Here is a 23,168-nt window from a genome sequence, read left to right on the forward strand (position 1 = left end):
TATTTGCAACTACAATTAATTAAATAAAATACCAAAGAAATGTTACAATGATACAATTCGGCATTAGACACAATTTGGGGGAAAAAAAAAAAGTATATATAAAATTCAAGAGCTTTTGTTTTGGATAGTTTGAAAAGGTTGTGGGATAATATAAACCTATCGTTATTTTTAAAAGATTAAAAAATAATTAAATAGAATTGCTCATGTTATTTCAAATTTGACCAGGGATGCAGGTCTATTACGCACACAATATTTACATGTTTTTAAAACTTCGATTTTCAAATTTAATTTAAGAAAGCAAATATTAAGACATTTAGCTAGGTAGCTAAATTAATTAGCTTCAGTTGTTAATCCCATACTCTATATTCAAATCACTCCGAAAATATCACGATTTTCAATTTGCTTTGCATTAGAAACGGCGAGGTTTTTACGCATACGCCATTTTACGCAACGGATTTATGTACAATAATAATAATAATAATAATAATAATAATAATAATAATAATAATAATAACAACAACAACAAACAATAGGACCCTGTGCGTATGTCACGTTGAATTTGGGGATGATATGTAGCCTATAGCTAACTATCTGGAGTGCGTAAAGACATAAAACACTGGTAGGCGGCTGACGCTTGAGACGCCGCATATCGACTGCCTCTAATCGGATCCGAGGCTTGTGCTGAGTCGGTTATCATCCTCCCCGGACCCCCGTACTCCCCGCTCCCCACGGCTCCGCTATCTGCTCATTACTTAGACCGTCAGCGCGGTAACTAATGGCGTTCGCTGTCTGAATCACCGCTCCGCCAGAAGAAGAAGGAGAAGCCCGTTTACGGTTCTAATCAAGCCGCGCGCAATGACCACACGAGGGGAGGGAGACGAGAGAGACGGCGCCTTCCTTCTCCGCGTCGGGAATTAATGGCCAGGCGGACTCCGACACCTCCGCGCGCGCATTCATCAATAAATAACCAAATGAAGTGCGGTGCGTCGTGAAGGATGGCTAGAGGAAGGCCCGTATCTGCGGCTGTGTCTTTTAAATCCCCCTACTCCGTGCTTCACCATAGCGGGTAATCAAGAACGCGGAGTAAGCGTTCTTGTGCGGGGATGGCTCCGAGAGATTCTGTCATGTGGTCACATTTGAATTCAATCTGCAGAGGGCAATTTGTTTCGGGGAGAAAAGTGTCCGTGTTTTGTGTAGATTGCGAGGGTCAGAATGTGTGGAAAACAGCGCATTCCATCAACTATAGGCCTATCTGCAGTGATTTCATTGTATAACCTAAAAAAAAAAAAAAAAGAAGAAGAAGAAAGCAAATAACAGTCACAAAAAAAAAAAAAAAAAAAAAAAAAAACAACAACAAATGTAATAATTGTGAGTGTAGTAGAGCTGAGCAGAAGTTTCCTGGCCCTTGCTTGTTTGTGTCCGTCAGACGTGTTTTATGGCCGCTCCAGAGCTCACTGTGAGATATTGAACCGTCCCTTTGGCGCAGACAGAGCGGAGCGGGAGAAGCGGTCCAGGGTAAGATCCGTAAAGCTATTGACCCAGTGCGCGTGGAGTCCTGTTTCTGTTTCTGAGTATAAAGGCGCACTGCGTACCTTTTTCAATGGAGGGTCCGTTACCTGCTTGTCTCTACTGAAATATTATTGCTTTGACAGGAGTGTTCTACAGTATAGTATTAAATGAATCCATGGACTAGACCATAAATATTTTTGAGCCCTAAAAACATTCACAATTAAGTAAATGCCAGATCAATCAGGTTAATGCCATACGCTGGAACTTTCCAGGTAAGGCTTTAACATATCCATTAGGGATAGGACAAGATATCCTGCCACAAGACCTCACGAGACAAAATTGCCACAAAATCATTGTGAAAATTGTGAGGCCAAAATTGCGAACTGGATTGCACAGTTTATTTGTTATAAATACTGTCAAAATCTCGTCTTGTCTCGTTCTCTTAGATACAATCTTATGTCTCGTCTTGTGGAAATTGTATCCCGTCCCATCCCATCCCTAATATCCACAAAGACAAGCAGCTGATCGACCAGAAAAGTTACGCAGTGCACCTTTAATAAGTGTGTGTAGTTGCGTGTGCATGTGCACGTGAGTCCAGACCAGTCCGGCTCAGCCCGGTACAGTCTCCCCGAGTCTCTCCGGTTATATGCTCGGGTATGCTCGGGTGTGCCCGCTCAGTCCTTGGGCTGGTCTTTGCTCTGTTTCTTCATCTTCATGCGCCGGTTCTGGAACCAGATCTTGACCTGGCGCTCGGTGAGGTTGAGGGCTCGCGCCACCTCGTGCCTCCGGTCCCTCGTGAGGTACATATTGAAGAGGAACTCTTTCTCCAGCTCCAGAGTCTGGTATTTAGTGTAAGGACAGCGCTTCTTCCGCGAAGAGCGCGCGTGGAGCCAGTTGGCCGAGGGGTCGTCTGCGAAAAGGACACAGGAAGACAAATTATTACAATCAATCAAAACGGAGCACGTGCGTTATAACCAATGCATATAAATCCTGCTCATTGTCCTTCCTGTGTGTGTGTGTGTGTGTGTGTGTGTGTGTGTGTGTGTGTGTGTGTGTGTGTGTGTGTGTGTGTGTGTGTGTGTGTGTGTGTGTGTGTGTGTGTGTGTGTGGGTGGGTGGGGGTGTGTGCACGCGTGTGTGTGCTGAGTGTGGACACGTGTTAAGTCTGAAGTCTGACCCTACAAAAAACAAGGGATAAGAGACACGGCTCTTAGGAACACATCATCATTGGATTTATACTCTCTTAAAAAGAGCCTCATTGATGTTTTGTCAGTGGGTACGAGTGTGGTTCTTAATTGAGCATGGAATTTAGTAAAATACTTCGTGACACTGTTAAACATTTAAATAGGGTCAGTGCAATTATATATATGTATACTATATATAGAGAGAATACAGGGCATGCCTGCATGCAACAGGCCCAAACAAACGCGCTGCGCCTGTGTTATGTGTCTGAGTCGCGCGCACAAACACCTGCCTCACTGTAATTGACACGTCCGCGCGTAAAGTGGGTTTATGGTGTCAACAGGGCGCACTTTGGCTGTGCGTAAATCCACATTCACTGCGCTGTTCAAATGGAGCGGACTGACGGAGTGCGCGCTCGTAAATACAGACAGGACGGGGACAGTGCGTAAAACGCCCTATTAAAATCCATAATCCGTAAATCAGGAGGTTTAAAACTGTAATTGATCGGATAGATACTTTTTTTATTTTTATTTTCAAGTAAGACGGGCAGCCATATTGTTTTAACAGGACTAATTGATGATACACATTCCATTGTAATGTAGGCTGAATAAATAAAAAAATTATATATATATATATATATATATATATATATATATATATATATATATATATATATATATATATATATATATATAATATATATTATATATAAACTATGGACTCTTTAAATTTCACTCTCAATGCCTATAGACGTATAAAAACACATTTTCTTATAGAACGCCATCACAAAAACATGGTCGCATCCACTTCTCACAAACAACCATGGCCGTCACGTGACATTCCCCTGCCCTGCTTCTTTTGTTCCCCTGTCTGAAACCGATGCTCGTGCACAGCTGGCCCGAGGCTCCGTATGCGTCCCCGTGTGCGCGCTTTGGAGAGAACGCGGCGGAGGGATATTTACGGCCGAGCAGGGATCCACTCTGCTCCTTTCATTACGCTTCAAAAGAAACCCGAGGATTTTCAGCGCGCTTGGCTCCATAAACCGGCCCAAAGCTGAAGTAGGCTAGTAATGTGTCTCATTGTAACACGTTCACCAATTCTCAACATTGTAAGATTCATAAATGCGGAATTATAATTGTATATCATCGGAGGTGGGTAATAAAATTCAGCTGCATTTACTTCAGAAACTTTTTAAAGAAATGTTCTTTTCAGAATACTTTTCTAGCAGCATGCCTTTATTCCTACTTGAGTAGTATTTTTTATTGATGTAACAGTAGGCCTACTTTTAGTTCAGTAAAAGTTGTGGTTACTCTTCCCACTGTGAGTAAGTCTTCAAGTAACAAGTGACGTTGTCAATATGAAATGGTTTGAACATTTGTGTTTACACGTCTTCGTATATGATTTTTCTAATTGTTGTATCTATCCTTTAAAAACACCAGATTTTGTGCATTATTTCATGTTTTGTCCTTCAAATTACATTGGCTCCAAATTATAAATCAGATGTCATGTCCCGACAGTTACTCTTGAATTTACGTTTATCTGAGGAGGACTTTTCCCAAATATTTTTTACTCTTACTTAAGTAATTTCTTGGGCCTTTTTGTACTTTTTCTTGAGTAATATCTATAAGTAACATGATTGTTACGTGAGTGCAATGTTTGGATAGTCTACCTGCCTCTGAACAGGTCCACCATTCCCCAGTATCTCACGCTAGCCCCGTGCGTAAAGGTTGTTTTTCCTCTGTGCTCTGTGCGCGTATGGTTGCTGGCTCTCGCCCTTCCTCCCCCACTTTACAGTCGTCAGACCGATGTAATTAGCGCGGCCTCTTGTTCGGGTCTGAAAGCTATCTGCGCGCTCCTTCTGCTCCGTATCGTGCCATTATTGCAGAAAATAGCCAGCATGTTTACGCGTGGAATCATTCGTCAAGACACGTTGAAAGCGGTAGATTCTGGGGTTCGGTGGTTGGTTTGCTGTAATCTGTTATGTATTTGCTAAAGAAAATCTGATATTGGCCAATAGTTTGCGGTAAGTCAATCGAATATTTATGTCATAAACAATACGCCCATTGGAAAGACGCCTTTGCAACACAAGGGAACACAGCCACCATTTTATGTTACTGCTAAACTTAATCAATTGCAGGTTTCTTATTGTTTTACACTTGTGCGTTTAATAATTTAACTCATAAAATGTAACGAAATAAACATTTATTAAAAGGCCCTGTACCAGATTTGTTTTTTGTTTTTTATTTTTTCCACGTATTTAAGCAAAAAATGTCTGCCCCAGTACACATAGATTGTATAAACTGCTCTTGAGGTCAAAATCTAATTATAAAGCACAATATTGTTTAAGAATCAGGAAGTGCAACTCATACTAGTTGTTGTCGTTAGCTTTACAGTGACTGCAAAACTCTGCTATGGTCTTTGAAAGTTTAGAAAAGCACTTTTAAACTCGTCATGGTAAATGGATGCTCAGAATGCATAAGACAAGTGAGCAATAACCACTAAAATTACGTAGTTCTGTTTGTAACATTTTTAAGACCAGATTAAAATCAGGTACAGGGCCTTCGTAGACTGAATATTGTTTGAATTTACAATTAGTTACCTCATCAAATGCTCCTCCATGTTTTTAGCAGGTATAATTCTTCTGTAGGACTTGTTTTCAATAAATAGTCGTTATTTAAAGTAACACTGTGTTACTTTGTTCACTGACAATAGCAGCACATTTAATTTTTTATTCTAACCTGCTTATCTCCATAGTGATATTATCGCTTTGCCTATAAGGTCCCACAGTATTGTATTAAACGTATCTATCTCCATGGAGAGAAGCACTAGGTCAAGTTATACAAGTCAGATCTGCGGAGAGGGAACCCCACTCCCAGTAACAATGCATGCAATGTTTTTCCATGTAGTGTGATGGTCTGATACGTTGTGTTTAGTTCAGAGCTGACACCTTTTGTTGTTCTTGTAACTGTTTATGTGTTGTTGTTATTATTGTTTATTTAACTGCTTTTGTGTGTGACACTTGGTTGCCATGCCGACAAGTTGATGTGAAGGTTCTTTTCGTCCGTTACTGGTGTGTTTTTTGGGGACACGGCTCTAGGAGTTGAGTCTGCTGTTGTTTTTCTCTTGTTTTGACGTGGGTTACGGCCTACAGTAGCCCTTGTGTTCAGAAAATGAACAACCAGAAGAAATTTGGCGATGTACCAAAAAGAAATTAAAGCAAGATAGATACATTTAATGCCATACTGTGGAAAACATGTCAAACAGTAGGATAATGCCACTTATACACAAGCCGATAACTAAAAAACTAACTGCAATGTGAAATTTAGGGGACATAAACGTTATTTTAAAAAGCTTAAAAAAGAAGTGTTATTAGAAGAAATGAAAAACTAGTCACAGACAGTAATGCTTTGGTAAAAATTTGTATTACTTCATAGTTTAATGCAATGTATTTGGGCTGAAGTGCTTTGCTCATGGGATACTCTCTTGACGCGTCTTGGTCAGGACTGTAAAAGTTATCTGTGGATTTGAATGGGCCTTTCCTGATTACAGAGGGTAAAGAGAGTGCATATAAAAGAATGTGAATATAAAGAATAAACAGACTTAGCTAACACGTTTTCTTCTTTTTCATAGAGCTGTGTTTGAATGGACAGTTGGAATGAGTCAGTATTTCAAAGCACTGGATTCCAAACTGAAACGAGGTTCAGAAGTAACAGTGATGATAAGTGTGTCAAGATTTATGAGTATCATCTTTAGGTGCTGCAAGGTCCATAAATAAATGTCATAGAAATGTCCATGCACAGTTTACCAAAACAATTAAACAGGTGGGGCTAATAAAGATGTAGCTATAGTTTGAAGTTATGTACCACAAAAAAGCCTCCCAGAGAACTTGAACACAAATTAACCTAATTTATGTCAGATTTTAGTGGCAAAACTGTTGTTGTTTTTTTCAAATTCTCCATTGAAATGAATGGGACTCCCACTTAACTGGAAGTGCCACTACAACACGGTTTAGTAGCATTTAGAGGCAAAAGTGGGTGTGGCAGAATAAGGTCAATAATAATAATAATATAAAAATAAAATAAAGTAAAAAATGAATTAATAATAATAATAAAAAAAATAATAATAATAAAATAATAATAATAATAATAATAATAATAATAATAATAATAATAATAAAGAAGGTATTTGTTTGGATATTTTACAACTAAATAATTAACATTCTACTGACAAATTCACATAGACCAATACTGCCACCTTGAATTCAGTTTGTTTGAATGGTGGTCATCTTAAAAAGAAAAATATTCCTCATGAATTATTGATAGACCTGGTTTACCTCCAGTAGAGCTTAGTCCTGGTTTAGCTCTTGTTTAGTTGTTGTTCAGTCCTGGTTTAGCTGTTGTTCTAGTTTAATCCTGGTTTAATCCTGGTACAGCTTAGCTCTGGTTTAGTCCTATTATAGTTTAGTCCTGATTTGGTCCTGGCTGATGTAGAGGTTATTTATTAGTTTTTGGGCCATTAAAACTACAAGAGAAAGTTTTGACCTTACCAACACGCATTTGGCTGTAGATCAGTGGAGAGCACTCTAGTACATTACTGTAAGTCCCCATGCAAACTCTCTCCACTTGGCACCACTTTGCACCACTCGGCACAATTCAGCAACATTTTGGCTCCACATGCCTTTGCTCTCATGTCCCCCCCCCCCCCCCCCCCCCCCGGGCTGGGTCTGTCTGCACGCACTGTGGGTATGACCAACCATCACCAAAGAACAGCACATACTAAATCTGCCACCAAGGAGCCGCCAGGAGCTACCAACCTCACCACCAGAACCAGGAATTACCCAGTATCGAGCAGAGTGGGGACTGAAAGTGTTTATAGAAGACATATTGTGCTGCTATATAGTTATAATGGATGACAACCCTGGATTATTATGTTATAATTTGGACATTTTAAATAACAATATTCATCTTAAACAACGTATAAGTCAGCTGTGTTCTATGTCAGAAAACTGCTGTGCCTGTGTTGTTGTTTTTTGTACAAAAATGGTTGCGCGATGCTGCTAAATCCTACAGGTACCACGATTAAGGAAATAAAATTGGAGAACGAAGTAATTAAAAAGCAGTGGGCATATAGGGGTTGAAAACGGGAAAACAAACCACTCCAAATACAACTGCAAAAGAGTGAATGAGAAGAGAAACAACTATAACGTGGTTAAAAGTTCTGAAAAGTCCTTTTAGCGGAATAGGTTTAAGGTGCAAGGTCTGTTACCTCCTTGTCTCCATGGATATGTCATTGCTTTACTGATAATGTTACACAGGATGACATTAAACGTATCTATCTCCCTAAGACAAGCAGGTGCCACGACTGGGCCAAGTTACAGGTCAGATCTATGGAGATCCAATCCCACTCACAGGAAGAATGCATGTTTTTCAAAGTATTTCACTGTAATAAATGCAATATAAGTTTAACTGCACAATAAAAACACAGAAACAAATGCTAGGTTGATACTGTGGAATACTGTAGTCCAGATTAAGCAATAACATCTTCAGGGAGATAAGCAGTTGGCGGAAAAAGTTACATAGTCTTCCTTTAAAGAAGTGGGACAGTTTTGCTTTGGAATATCACGATTTTTAAGTTAATGTGTTTTATTTAATTGATGAAACGAGTAAAAGGTTTTCACTGCATAGCGAACACTTGGATGAGCACACGCCCTCTACTGTTTGGGAGTGAAAAACAGCAATAGTAAAAGCATTACAGCTGTACAAGGAACTGGAGATTTCCTGGTTATGATTAGTTGCATAACAAATTACAAACAAATGTGGGAATGAAACAAAGAATATGTTTTTAATCAAATCATATTAAAACATGGTTAAAAACATAAAACTAAAAAAAAGAGTAGGTTAATGATGATAAGTGGGTACTGAAGGTGATACTTTTGAATATTTCTGTAAATACACCAGAATTATCAAAGAATGCTATTTGTCATCTGTAGTGAAGATGTGTCTTGTAATTGCTTTACCTTTTATGTTCCACAGTCTGACATTAAATTTATCTATCCCCATGAAGACAAGAAGCAGGCTCAGTTCCGGGTCAGATCTGTGGAGAGCCCATTGGTTTTGATTTGATTGATTTGATGTCATTGCAAAGGCAGGACACATGTGGAGCCGATGGTTTTGCCAGAATCCTAGTTTGGGTGGAGCCTCATTTGGATGTGAATATTTCAGAGTGTGTTGTCATGATGCCAAGACGTTAGTACATGCTACACTCCTCCTCATCGGTTAGCAATTATCATTTTGGTCAAAGCAGCCTGTGAACCGAACATAGCTTACTGTACTAACATTTAATGACCTCTTGTGTGGTTTAATTGGTGTTTTTTAGATTCTACAGTTTGAAGATGTCGACTCTCAGATCACACCTAGAGCACAGCCTGTATAAAGAAGTGGACTGAGTGTGACGTCACCCAGAGCATTTGGCTCCAGTCAAATGAAGCTCGTTGAGGCTAGAGCAATTTTAGGGGTGAATTTGGAGCCAAGTTCCATATTTGGAATTTCAACTGTGAGTATCATAGCAACCAAAGAGCCAATCTGGAGTGAGGCGGTTGAAGGTAACGCCCCTTCCCACCTACACCACTGGTTGAGCAGCACTGTCAAGTAAATTTGTTGCTAATGCTAGCATGGGCGACCATGAGAAAAGAAGGCACCTAATTTGTTTGTTATTAATATTAATACCTTGATTTATGGACAAAATAGAGAAATAAAAACACTAGGATCATGTAAAGCGCGTTAATGCGAACGTTTAAGACCAAAATGAGGAGCCTGACAGCAGCAGTTACAGAGAGAGCTTTCAATGTGAAGTCAATTGGATGCTATCTATGACACCTGTGGATCATTATGTTATAATTTGGACATTTACAATCACAATATTAATCTAAAACAACTTAATAAAAGAAACCATTTTCAGGTTGAAAACTGAGCTGATTTCTGCCTGCCCCTTTACGGTACACCGCTGTAAACGTCATCTCAACAAGCAGCACATGCACCTCCGATGGACAACTGCTAATTGTACTTGTTTTTTTTTTTGTTTTGTTTTTTTTTTTTTTTCACTTGTATCAAAATGCCATGATTCTACCACATCCTACGCATATCACCAATTTGGAGAATGAAGTAAGTAGGTCACAGTGGGTGTGTACCGGTGGCGGTGAAAACGGGGGTAAATCAGAGCAATGACGTCTTGAACAGTGGATGTAATGAGTAAAAAGTGTGGTCTCCAAACATCCACAGTGCAGGAGACCACTGAAATCAGAAAACTGACCATGGACACCATCAACCCAGATGATGGAGCATTTTTCCTTTCACTCACTTTATTTTGATCTTTGCATATTCTTCCACTAATGAACCCTGACATACCTGTGAAGTGAAAGCCATTTCAGGAGATGCCATCATAAAAATAACTGAGGGATATGTAAAGCAGAACTATTATACAAAATTGACTTTTCAGATCTTTTAAACATGTTATGGTTGTTTCCCCTCACCTTTTTCTCACCCAAAGAATTCTGACCGCGTGTTTCAGATAAACCAAAGAGCCAATCCGGAGCGAGGCTGCTGAAGGAATGTGCCTTCGCATCCAGTTGCTTAGCAACTCTGTCAATCAAACCTGTTCGTTACACTTGGGGTAGCGACCTAAGAGAAAGAAGGCACCTGATTTGTCTATTACTATTGTTCATATCTTGATTTACTGACACAATAGCAAAATAAAAACACCAGGCTCATGTAGAGCGGGTTAATACAAAGACCAAAATGACGAGTCTGACGGCGGCAGACACTGAGAGAGGCAATAGTTTTTCAATAGAAAGTGAATTGGAGCCAGAGTCGGTGAGTCAGTTAGTGAGTCACCTATATACAGTCTATGATCAACGCTTATTCATCACCACCAGCATACACCCACTGCTCTGTACTTATTTTGTTCTCCAATTTTATTTTCTTAATCTGTGATATGTGTAGGATTCTGTAATAAAAAATCAAATCTGCTACTCGCCAGTGTAGCACAGCTCTAGCTCTTTATTGTGATGACGTTTACAGCAACGTCAGCTCCCACTGTGCACCACAATTTTCTAATTTGGAAGCCATTGGACTTGTTTCTTTTATTAAGATGTTTTAGATGAACATTGCAATTTAAAATGTGCAAATTACAACATAATGAGTCACAGGTGTAATATAAAAGGCACAGGCACAATAGGAATTCTCAAACATTTTTGTTGGAATGAAAAGCCAGTGTCAAATCCTAATAAGTCTCCTTTAATCTGACACATTTTTATAGTCAGTGCGTAACATAAGCTTAAGGCAATGAGTCGTCAGCCAGGGAATTCCCTCCTTCAGGATTGATGCGTGTTTTATCAGTGAAATGCGATGGTTTGAGGCCAGCCCAGCTCCCTGTCTCCAGCACATACACTGGTCCTATTGTTACACAGATCAGACCATCAGACCCAATAAAAAATACTCACAAGTTGCGTGTACTGGCTGTCTAATAAATAACTGTTTCGTTTGGGTTGGTAAAACTTCTATTTAATTGGTACTCTGCAGCTCATCAACATTCCCTGGGGGTGAAGCTAACTGGAGGCACTGCTCTGTCTGAACCTCTGTTGCTCAGGTTGGAGTTAAATCTGAGCACAATGTGAACATAAAGAGCTGACTTTGGAGTGTTGGAGCCACAACAGGTGAGCTGACTCATAGTTACTGATAAACAAGTCCCTCTCAAATAACATTACAGTCACAAGCTTTTTAATAAAACCCTTTTTTGTTGAAAATCAAACGCCTGAACAAGATCATGAACGCTTGTATTGTATTAGTCACAGGCTCATGAAAATGTGTTGTCTCAGCTAAATATATATCTTTTTTTTAATTTTTTTTCCCTTGAGTTTTCAGACGATTTGACAACTTAGCAGGTAGTATTTGCTGATGTGTACATTCTGTCACCATGTTAACTGCTGAGCATTCTGCGATAGACATACATGCAGTACCCCCAGCATCATGTCATAGAATAGCCACTAGAAATGTTACACTGTGCCCTTTAAAATAGATTATCAAACTTTCAGGGTCTATAGCTCTTTCAAAATGTATGCGTTTTGTATTTATTGTGACTACCAAACATCAAGATAGAAACACAAAGTAGGTAAAGTGTCTTGCTCAACAACACAATGGCAATTTCAAATGCTCAATTAGGGGACAATGTACCACCAACATCTATGGATATCTAGAGTTGCTCAAACTGTATCTTACTCCTTATCTGTCTAATTGTTCCCAGGAGAAGAGGTGGAGAGGAGGAGATGAAGAGGCTGAGGAAGCTGATGGTTCTGGTTCTTTTTTTTGATGATATTTATCAGTTAGTCATTGGATTTTTTTTGAGTAACTGTTGTATTTGGAAGACAGCGTAAAATGAATTAATTCAGTAATCTGATAACTCCAGAAATCAAATCACGATCAGATATTTTGTATGCGTGTAACCATAGCCAGTGACAGGAAGTAGGAACATGATTTCAATTTCCTGAATCAAAAGTCAAAGATATAGTCTCCACCCTTCTCTTACTAACAGATCCAAGATGGTTGCCACGTTCTCCTATAAGGCGTGTCTTCACTGTGCGTTAGTTAGCAGCCATCATCAGTAAATACGGCAGTAATGCCCTCTGGAATCAATCTGCTCCAACATGGCTCCAACATGGCCGACATGTTCTGCATCGATTTAATCTCAGGGCAGAATAATGCGCTGCGGATAAAGCGATAAGGGGGGAGGGGGGAGGGGGGGGCAAGCAGCTAGAGACCCTCCTTTAGGACAAACAAGAGTCAGGTTTGTGGAGATGCAAGCCCACTCACAGTAAGGACGCATGTTTTTAAGTTTTTCAGTGCAATAAACCCAACTAAAACGTAATAACACACATTTGTGTTAGTCCATTTTTGGGCTGAAAAGTTCCATACTGTGACTTTAAGTATCAATATTGAAATCATAGGTGATTGGTGCTTGAATGGTGAAGTACCTAGTTTTAATAAAATTGCAAAGATTAACGAAACATCAAAATTTACTCTATAGACCACGATGCTTTGCTTTGTTTCGATAAAGCTGACATGAAGAAATGACAGTTATTGTTTTTGTTTGATAATTACGATCGAGCTAAAGACTCTTTGGGTGACTTTTTAAAGGTATTTATAGTCTCTTTTCCACTGGCACAGTTTGACTGGGGCCTTGGAACGGGTCTGTTTGAGCTGCTACATGAGACACTGATGTCACCCAAACATAACTCAAATAAATCAAATCTATGATGCATTATTCAATTTAAATATAATATTTGTGTTTTTATACGCGAGTGCCAAGCATCAACAAACAGGAAGCAGCTGTTGCTAACATGCTAGCTTTGTTTTGTGAAGCATCGGCTCAGGATATAAGTCATATCACTGGAAATATGACGGTTTATCAAAAGATCAAGTCAGCGTTTGGTGAGAATATTTTATGTTTATATCTGCTTTTTGCCATCTTGTTTTCACCTGAGTCAGGCTTCTCTCTTGTCCAGTGATCTGCTTAGTCGTTTTAACCACGCCTGGAGTCATATCGCTCTGGCTCCCTTGGAAGCTAGTGCCCTCCAGGGTCCTAGGCCTGTACCAATCCACTCCAAAGTGAACCAATGAAAAGGAGGCTTATGTAACTTTTCCGGTGGAGGGTCTGCCACCTGCTGATCTCCAGGCACATGTTTCTATGTTGCCTGAAATGTTTTTACAGTGTTTCTGCACAGGGGCAAGACTAGTAATCTGACATTCATGAATGAATCAGCTTCTTTGTCTTTTTCATTTGAAAGGATTTTTACACTAATAAACATAAGAGCTTTGTGCACAAAAAATATATTTGGCATCATAATAACTGTTAGTTTTGAATCAAAACTAACTCTTTGAACCATTTTAAACAAATGTGAGCCTTGATCATTTCTCTCTGTGATTAATTTGTAGATCAGATGAGTTCTCACATTGACAAAAAAAAAAGTCCTTTGAACAGCTCTTTGAAATGAACAGATCCAAAAGATTCAGATCCTATGAAAGAGCCGAAAGTCACATTAATAGGCAACACATATTTAGTTGAAATACTTGGGGAAACAATCTGATACAGTTTCAGTGTAATTAGCTCCTCCCTTCAGATGGATAGACATGGACAGACAGATATAAGACAGTGTCCACCAATAATCTGACCAGAACTGAAGAAGCGGCTTGGATGAGCAGCGAAATGTTTTTTTTTTCCAGTTGACAGATTTAACCTCGGCTTTTACTATGGATCAGACCTGTGCAACTGAGGGATTACACAGACATCTGATACAGGACTTTTAACTAGAATGCTTATGTTCCCGTCCTATCGCAAAATAAATATCTGTACTAGGGGATCGTGTACAGGGCCTTTAATTATAGTGGTACATTTTGAAGATTTTATTTTGAACCCTACTTGATATCAAATTATGTCAATTATAACCTTATAGGAAATCAACAGGAAAATATGTAATTAATATTTTGACTTATTGTGCATTTGAACATGAAGCTACAGTAAATTTGCCTCCATTCTGGCTCTCTCTTGTACAGTTACCCACATGGACAGACTGATGTAGTGTAAATACCCCACAGCGCCGGCGGCCATCTTGTGTCAGAGCAGCGTGATGAATGCCTCTGCTCTCATGGAAACGGTGGAAACTGTCTGCCCCCTCCCCCCCTTCCCCTCCCACCACACCCCCCCACCCCCCAATGCAATTTCACCCCTGGGCTCGGAGCTCTGACCTGTCATATATCCCACTATTATGTTTCCTGGAGTTTTATTTTTTACCGTTCTAGCCCCAGCCCTTGAACGCATCACCAGTGAAAACATGAACGGTTAATATGTGCTTTTGTTTAGCAGAACATCGTAAATGAAATAGAGGTGGTCTAATAATGTTTTTCAAGTGCGTATTGTGAATTTGATGTGTAAATTGTAGAAAAATACAGATTTGTTGACGCGGTTTATGGTTAATATCTCTGTAAGGGAGCTCAACGGTGACTATCACAACTAAAGAACTTCACCAATGGAAGCTCACAGCCCTTGTTTTCAACCCAAACCTATATAATATTAAAACATTTACCAAAAAAAAAGGCGAAAAAAATCATCTTCTTCATGTTGTTGCCATTCACAAAAGGAAAAACAAATATCCCCCATTCTGTTAAATGTATTTATTTGATTAATGTTCTTATTTATTTAATCAAGATGATCTGGGTGAACAAAATTGAACTAAATAAAATTAATAAAAGAGCCATTTTTACTCTGCAGTAGATACATGGCTCCAGATATCAAATACAAACAGATGACTGATGATGTGTGGCCTATTAGAAGTATCCTGTATACCAAAACTCAAAACATTTTCCAGCCCGAATCAGCAGATGTGTCTTGGATCCATGTGTGAGCGGAGCTGGTATGCCCCGGTCTGCCTCGCCTCTTCCCCACACATGGGTCACATTAGGCGGGTAAAAATAGCCTCCATAAAACACTGCTCCTGGAGGTTTCACTATACTTCTGCTCAAGGTGACAACTCAACAGACTTACAGCTACCACTACAGTATTCGGAAGCAGGGCTGGACAAGGACTAGACCAGGACTAGACCAGGACTAGACAAGGACTAGAACAGGACAAGACCAGGACTAGAACAGGACAAGACCAGGACTAGACAAGGACTAGACCAGGACTAGACCAGGACAAGACCAGGACTAGACTAGGACTAGACCAGGACTAGATCAGGACAAGACCAGGACTAGACTAGGACTAGACCAGGACTAGACCAGGACTAGAACAGGACTAGACCAGGGCAAAACCAGGACTAGACCAGGACTAGAACAGGACTAGACAAGGACTAGACCAGGACTAGACCAAGACTAGAACAGGACAAGACCAGGACTAGACTAGGACTAGACCAGGACTAGAACAGGACTAGACCAGGACTAGACCAGGACTAGACCAGGGCAAAACCAGGACCGGACAAAGCTTTGACCAAGGTTTTGCTTCTCTCACCCCTCTCTCTGTAAAAAAAAAAAAAAAATCTGACTACTTAATGCTTACTCAAATGTATCATGTCATCTTTTTTCATTATTATTATTAGTTTACGTTGATCCAAAAATAACTGAATTAAAGAAACATGCCTTGTCTGAGCAGTTCTTAAGGTAGATATAAGTCTATTGTGTTCTATCTGCATCTAATTAAAAAGGGTTTTATTGTCCGAGAATCAGGAAGTAACACTGTTATTGTGCAAGTAGCTGTTAGTCTTACCATTACAACAAAACTCCACTCTGGTCTCTAAGCTTTGTCAAAATTGCTTATAAACTCATCGTGGTGAATAATTAGGATGCTCTGAATGAATAATGTAAGTGAGGAATAACTCTGAACCACTGCAAACCATGATGTAGTTCTGTTTTTCACATTCATATAAGATCATATAACATAAAATATTTAAAAAGGAAAAGGAGACGTAATAGATTTAACTTTTATTTTCAAGTGATATGAATATGTATGTAGGTAGGTGTTAGTCACATTGTGGGGACAGTCACTTTGTAGGAACATTTCACTTTATTGGGACTTAAAATCTGCTACTCATCGGGTAAATTCTACATTAGATCAACGACATGATTTAAAACTCAGACCTGGTTTAAAATAGGTTTAGGTGAGTATAATTATGCTTATGTTTTGGATCCATCTCCAGGAAATTAATGTAGGTCAGTGTTATGTCCCCACAAATCCTGCATCCATGTATGCATGTGTGTGAGTGTTCAAAATGGCCGCCATGTGAACAATTCAAAGTGCTGGGTGCATGCTGAGCTCTGGATGTGACCCTGAGCCATAGCAGCAAACAGGAACTCAGCTCAGTGAGAGAGGAGGGTTTGAGCGGACTCACTGTGGAATGTCTTTACCAAAAATGTGTTGTTAATAAGGTCAGAAAACCAAATATCTCCCAAAAACTCTTGTTTGGCCACTGCATTTGTCTGTATTCACTTATTTCTCATGATGCAAGCAGTCAGGAAGTACTTTTCAGTAACTAAATCCAGGTTAATTTAACATTTTAAAATTAGTTTAGGTTTAGAAAAACTCCACTGTTTAATTTAGATAATTTTATTGGCACCTGGGAACAAAAGCTGATAGATATGTTAGAAGTCCAACCACCAAAACATGTCAAATAAATATGATTTCTAGCATTTTGGTCTTGTTTGAAAAAATGTAAAACATATTTTACAAGCTGATCCTAAGTTGGCTGCCATAGAGAAGACATGTTTTTGTTTGCTTGTTTTTTTGTTTTTTCTTTTTGTTTTATTTTGTTTTTGTTTTATTTTATTTTTTGTTTTGTTTTGTGTTTTTTTGTTTTTGTTTTTTTCAGGTAGTGATAGACTGTAACATGGATCAAGATTTTTACATTTTTCAACTTAAGTTTATTTGGGTACAGAATAGTGGAAGGAGATAGGGGGTAGGTGACAACTGGGATTTTCTGAGCACACAAGCCTCAAACGAAGGACAGTACAGGATCGCTCAACAGGATCAATTGAAATACCACTTTGAGTACACTAATGACGAGGGAACATTATTAGAACATTTAACTCAATTTTGCATACATTCTGTCCCTATATAAAAAGCCTACATATTTACAGTTAATACATTTGTAATAATATTGTTTTCCAACCGGCCACTCCATTGTATGAGCGGATTATGGACACAGGACCTACAGTTCCTTCCATATGTAAATGTTTTTCTATGTAAATACTATATTGAACTACATGGGCCATCGGTCTGTATTATAATGTTGTAGCCCTGTGCCTCCCTGATAGATCTGGTATCCAAGCGCCACTCCCCCCGTGCGGGGCCATCCACGCCGGGACCCGGGATTATTGCTGGAAAGTCCCATAACTCACGCGGATACCCTGGGCCCTCTCCAAGTCTTTACGCGCCGCGCTCTGATGGATGGCACCGCGCGTCATTTGCGCTTCTGTTGAAAAGAAAAGGCCACCTCTCCTCCGTCACCGCGCACGCGCACTTTGACGCAACCAGACGCATGAATCAGACTGTCCATGGTACGTATACGAGGTGTCACATGTCCTGACAGAGGTGAGTAGAGTAGCGAAAACATGTACTCAAGTAAGAGCAACGTTACTTCTAAATAATATTACTCAAGTGGAAGTGCAAAGTAGTGTCCAGGAATTACTCAAGTAAGATTAAAAAAAAAAAAAAGTACTTGGGAAAGCTGCCACTCAAGTAAGAGTAAAGAAGTACCTGTCGCGATGTAATATCTGATTTATAATTTTATGTAATTTGAAAGACAAACGATTAAATAATGCACAAAATCTGGTATTTTCAAAGGATAGACACACAAAAATAGAGCAGGACCAAAAACATAAATGTTAAAATCGTTTCACATTGTCAACATAAACCTTTTGTCACCTGTAGACTTATTCACAGTGGGAAGAGAGATCACAGCATTTACTCAAGTACGAGTATTGTTACTTCAATTAAAAATATTACTCAAGCAGGAGTAAAAGTATGCTGCTAGAAAAGTATTCGTTACTCAAGCAAATATAACAGAGTACTACCAACCTCTGCATCCAGTGGAAAATTTTAGGAGCAAAACCAAACAAAATAAAACATTTATAATTCGTTTCTAGGGAGCGTTTACGAATCCCGCCTAAAATAATTCCTACACGCGCCGTCCAAACGTCGCCAGTACGTGATGGATTCCATGTTGTTGTTAGCTTGCGTAAACGTCGAGAATAGCGCGGAACAAGGGCGGTCTTCCATCAACACGAGTGCGCGCCACGACGGGCCAAATCGGGATATTTTGGAGAAGGGGCAGATGAATCACGCAGGTAGAGTCCACAGAAGAGTTCCGTAAAAACAGCGGGGCGTCTCGGGGCTAGGGAGGTAAAGTAGAGCGCACAGACTGGCGCTTTGTGGACATGGCACAGTGCGTATTTCTCTGGGAACATTTGTAACGCGTAATGAGCTGCAGCGGGCATTGGTAATATATTATAGAGTCCGAAATGCATGGCCCAATCCACAATAGTTCATACATGTTTGAACAGCCATACTGTCGCCATGTTGTGTTCCCTATAGGCTGCATTTGGCATTGCTTGTGAAATATTGCTAATTGTTATTCTATTGCCCTGTGAGTGTAGGAATCTGAAATATATTAAAATGTTTTAATCATAATTTATAATGTTGTTGTCTTTCTTTGGATTTGAGCGTGAGGCAATGTTCCAAAAAGCTCTCTTGAAAAAAAAAAAGAAAAAACAAAACAAAAGAGGAAAAAAAAAAACAGATTTGAACATTTTCATCTAGATTTTCGATCAAATACACTGAAATTTCGGGTAGTGTGAGAACAATAGTTACTGTTGTCAAAGTTTATGTTGTATCCTAAGATAAATTAGACTCATCAGAGAGATACTGGGGGTAAAAACAGTTTATATGAAAACGTATGTGCTTTATTCCTGGTCAAAATCAGACTGAAAGTGACTTCTGGATGGGAGCAGAAATATTTTGATTTTAAAAACAGAAAGACCTTTGAAACCTCTTCTGTCTTTGTCGAAATGCTACAAACGTATTCATGAGAATGTTGGAGCTGATAAAAACAGGTCATATCTGTGCTCATATATATTTCCAGTGACAAAGGGCGTAAGTACTTGTAACTATTCTGCAGACATGCTTTGAAAAGTAGGTTCTCAGCCCGCGGCATGTTTGTCTTCTCCGGTTTCCTCTCCTCTCAGCGCCTTCAGAGCAGAGCCCGTGCGCGCTCTGGTGCCTCCGCGCGCCCTGACGCATGAGTTATGGGGCCTTTGGAGTGCTCAGAGCTCATCTGGCGGCGCGGCTCCGGCCGGGTCCCGGTGATGGACGGCCGCTCCGCTTTTATGATTTGGGGAGACGGCGCGCGGCTGACACTCCGCGGATTATTTTCACCTGATGGACAAGGTTTGAAGCCGCCATCACGAGCAGATATATCACAGCGCCTCTGTTTACGCACGGCTTTATGGACAGATATGTGGACTTAATGCGGATACTAAAGGCGGCTATGACAGAACACCTGACTGTATCAAACTGTGTCTGAGTTTTCATTTATGACAGAGAAGAAAATCTTATTACCAAGACAATTCTGGTGTGCATTAACACAGACTAAAGAAACCATCCTGAACATATATCTGACTCTACCTGTTAAAATGAGTTGACACACAAAAGCTCTATGTCATTATCATTATCTCATAACAATGGATGCTCCAAAGATGTGGTGTTTGTATGGTTCACATTTAGATACAAGGCGGTACTTCAGTTTAACACAGGCTTTGTGCACACTTGGCGTTTGGAGTTTTACGTGAACCATTATATCACTATGGGTCTTTACTGTTTTCAGACGGATATATGTAAGTAATCCACACAATTGAAGTTATAGTTATACTTCTACACCACTAAACTATATTATATTCAACTTGCATTTATGGATTGCAAAATAAATCAACGTATTTCCCAATATTATGGTAAAACTATCAAATTATTGTTTGTGCTTATAACATGGCACCATTGTTTAAGAGGATTCCTTTCAGATTAAAGTGCCTAAGAAAACTGATCATTATACGGTCAAAGTCATGTTCCATTTCAAAGATGAATTCTTAGCACAAACTCAGCACCACTTCTCACATCTACAGGAAATTCACACTCGAACCACGGTCATCCTCTATGGACACGCGCCAACGTTTCCATCTAAACTGACCCAGATCTTGCGCGTACAGCTGCTGTTCCCGCTCCTGTGCCAAGTCCCTCACATCCTACGCAAAATATCGCTGAGTCCCACCGCCCCGAGCCGCGTAAAACATACAGCCAGACCCAGGGCGCACGGAACGGCGACAGCAAGAGAAAGCAAGAGCTATGAGCTACAATGTACCTGCCGTAAAAATGACAAATCTACCGATCCAACCGCTCCGTCCTGTTTAAACAAGTCAGAAGTGCGCATGTCTCGGCAATTAACGCACGTGAACCCACAACGAGCCGAAGAAATATTTTACTTTAACTGTCCAATAGGAAAACTTCCCCGGAGAGGTCGTTATCCCGCGCGTGTTACAGACTTCTGTTATTTTACAAGCGAATGAGACAAAGAGACTACTGTGCGTAAAGGACTGCGCTTAATGACATGCGGTGATTGGATAAAGCCGAATTACTACTGTTTAGATTACAAAACAAGACAGCAAAGCGCTTGTAAACCAAATAAAGTATAGCTGTAACTCAAATATTCATTTTAAGGAGCTAAAGTCTTTGTTTTAATATAAGGTCTTGTTCTAAAGTCTGTACAGTTGGGTTGAGTAGTAACAGACGCATGCGTAAAATGAGTTATTTAATCATATTCATTTTATTTCCGACTACTAAAAGAAATCAGAAGAACGCCTCATGGTTTCTACAAGACTCCAATACGAAAACTACAACGTTCCCCAATTGAACAACTTTCATTAAAAAACAAACAAACAAACAAGAAAAAAAAAAAAAAAAAAAAAAAAAAAAAAAAAGATAAATTGAGATTATACAGTCCAAAATTACGTTTTGCCTCTTGGGTAAAATATCAACTGAAAACGAACTAACTATGTTAGTAAAGTGAAAGTATTTCCAAATTGCCCGATTGTGTCTCCTTTAATTTTATATTTAAAGTCTACTTTTAATTCGATTACTTGGAGTGTGCAAGCCAACACAACGGCTTGTACACTCCAAGCAGTCAAATTAAAAGTTGTCTTAGGCAGGCAAGTTGAAGTTGTCTAAAAGTCATCAAACCTAAAGTAAACTTTTAGTAAGATATTACCATCTCCATATTACGCATGTGTAAAACAAGGGTCTAAAACGCAGTGACCGGCGCAGCGCGGGTCGTGGCCGGGGTCAGCGCGGCTCATAAGGCTGCAGATGACAGGAGCCAACTCCCAGTGAACTCGGAGCGGGAGGTGGGGGTCCGCTCCCCGGCTCTTTGTTCGTGTTTTATGGGGGCATAAAACGCTTTTACAATCCCTCACTCTCCGCCGCTATTTCCTGCCTGAGAAAGGACTTACTTTGATCCAGCGCGTCTTTGTCCTCGGCCCCGTCACAAACGTCCTTACTGTCGTCGTAGCTCGCTCCGGGGATGGACACTGGATGGTGGCTCAGCTCCCGGGGCTCCACGGGGGAAGGTTCCAGAATGTAAGCGCTGTCGAGCGGGTGCTGAGCTCCGAGCTTTCCCGGGAGATCCGCGTTCAGATGCCCCAGCTGTGGTTCGAGCTTGACCTGCCCTTGCCCCGGGTCCGAGGCGCGCGGGGCACAGTCCAGCCACGAGCGCAGGTAGCGAGAGTCCGCGGCGGGCACGTGCTGCGCGGGGAGGTACGGGTGGTAGACGCCGTGGTGCGGGCTAAACGGGCTCCAGGACGACGAGAACACGGGCGGTTTGGGCTGAAAACTGCAAGACGGGTACGGGTCCGGATGGTCCGCGTGCACGCTGACCCCCGGTTGCCTTGCGTTGGTGGAAGCGGGGCTCGCGGAGGAGTACGGCCCGGGGAAGCGCGCGGCCGGCCCCGACAGTTCATCGCTCTCGTGACTGATGATGGAGTCCACGTAGTAGTTGCTGAGAGCGCCAGACACGGCCATCATCGGACATTCTCTGGGACACGCAGGTCGAGTTGAGCGGCTCCTCAGCACACGTTCCCGGGTCCTCCCCCTCCCTTTGCGTCCACTGAAACTCTCTCCAGAAACTAAGTGCTACTCGCTACAGCCCTGCATGCGCGCGCGAGGGAAGGACTGCCTGCATGTGCGCGAGGCGAGAACTGATTGGCCGGACTTTTTCCTTGTTGCCTGATAAAGCGTCAATGGAGCGTAAATCAGGCACGCAGCGGCCTCCCCCTCTCCGCTCCGTCACTAATAGATTGCCCTCTAAATAAATGATCTTGTTTATATGCAATATGCAAAATGAGCCCGCGTCCAAATATATGCACGTGACCATTGTACGTCTGTATAGCGTAGTATATTATTGCACCATACATCGCCTGGCGCGTAATTCTGCCCCTTTAAGAGCCATAAAATATAATTATTTCAGGTTATTTGAAGAAAGGATGAAAAAATGTCCCGGAACAACTTCAAATCAAAATGTTAACTATAGCTGTTCTTTTTTTATGTTTCATCAGTATTATTCTCATCTACAACATAAAATCATTGAGCATTTTGGACGTTTGGACGTTACACGTTTCAGGATTACCGTATAATTTCATGTCATTCTTCAATACATTAATGTCCTTGTAAATCTTTGTAAATCTTTCACGTTTAGACATTTGGGAAAACTGGGGAAACACCAAATAAATGTCGTGACATGGTAACATTAAAATAAAAGTTCGTGTTTTTTCATATTACACAAATAGTCCACATAAAAGAATACATTGAAAAATATGACCACTTTTTATAGGGGCGTTGTAG

At 40.5% G+C, this 23,168-nt stretch overlaps 1 protein-coding gene across 1 annotated transcript; it reads right to left on the reverse strand.

The window, feature by feature from the left end:
- Positions 1-221: 221 nt before the first annotated feature.
- Positions 222-22,513, reverse strand: hoxb9a (homeobox B9a). Its single transcript, XM_033971013.2, has 2 exons — positions 21,782-22,513; positions 222-2,419 (listed from the first exon to the last, which is right to left on the reverse strand). Exons 1-2 carry the CDS (start codon positions 22,350-22,352, stop codon positions 2,184-2,186), a joined length of 807 nt encoding a protein of 268 aa, XP_033826904.1. The 5' UTR covers positions 22,353-22,513; the 3' UTR covers positions 222-2,183.
- Between the last annotated feature and the right edge of the window lie 655 nt (positions 22,514-23,168).

The sequence above is a fragment of the Periophthalmus magnuspinnatus genome, chromosome 8 (genome assembly GCF_009829125.3).
Source record: "Periophthalmus magnuspinnatus isolate fPerMag1 chromosome 8, fPerMag1.2.pri, whole genome shotgun sequence".
Classification (NCBI taxonomy): domain Eukaryota; kingdom Metazoa; phylum Chordata; class Actinopteri; order Gobiiformes; family Gobiidae; genus Periophthalmus; species Periophthalmus magnuspinnatus.

Coding starts and splice junctions, on each gene's coding strand:
- hoxb9a (XM_033971013.2), bottom strand. CDS start 22,352: ATGATGGCCGTGTCTGGCGCTCTCAGCAACTACTACGTGGACTCCATC. Junction 2,420..21,781: donor CAAAGACGCGCTGGATCAAA/GTAAGTCCTTTC, acceptor TCCTTTTCGCAG/ACGACCCCTCGGCCAACTGG.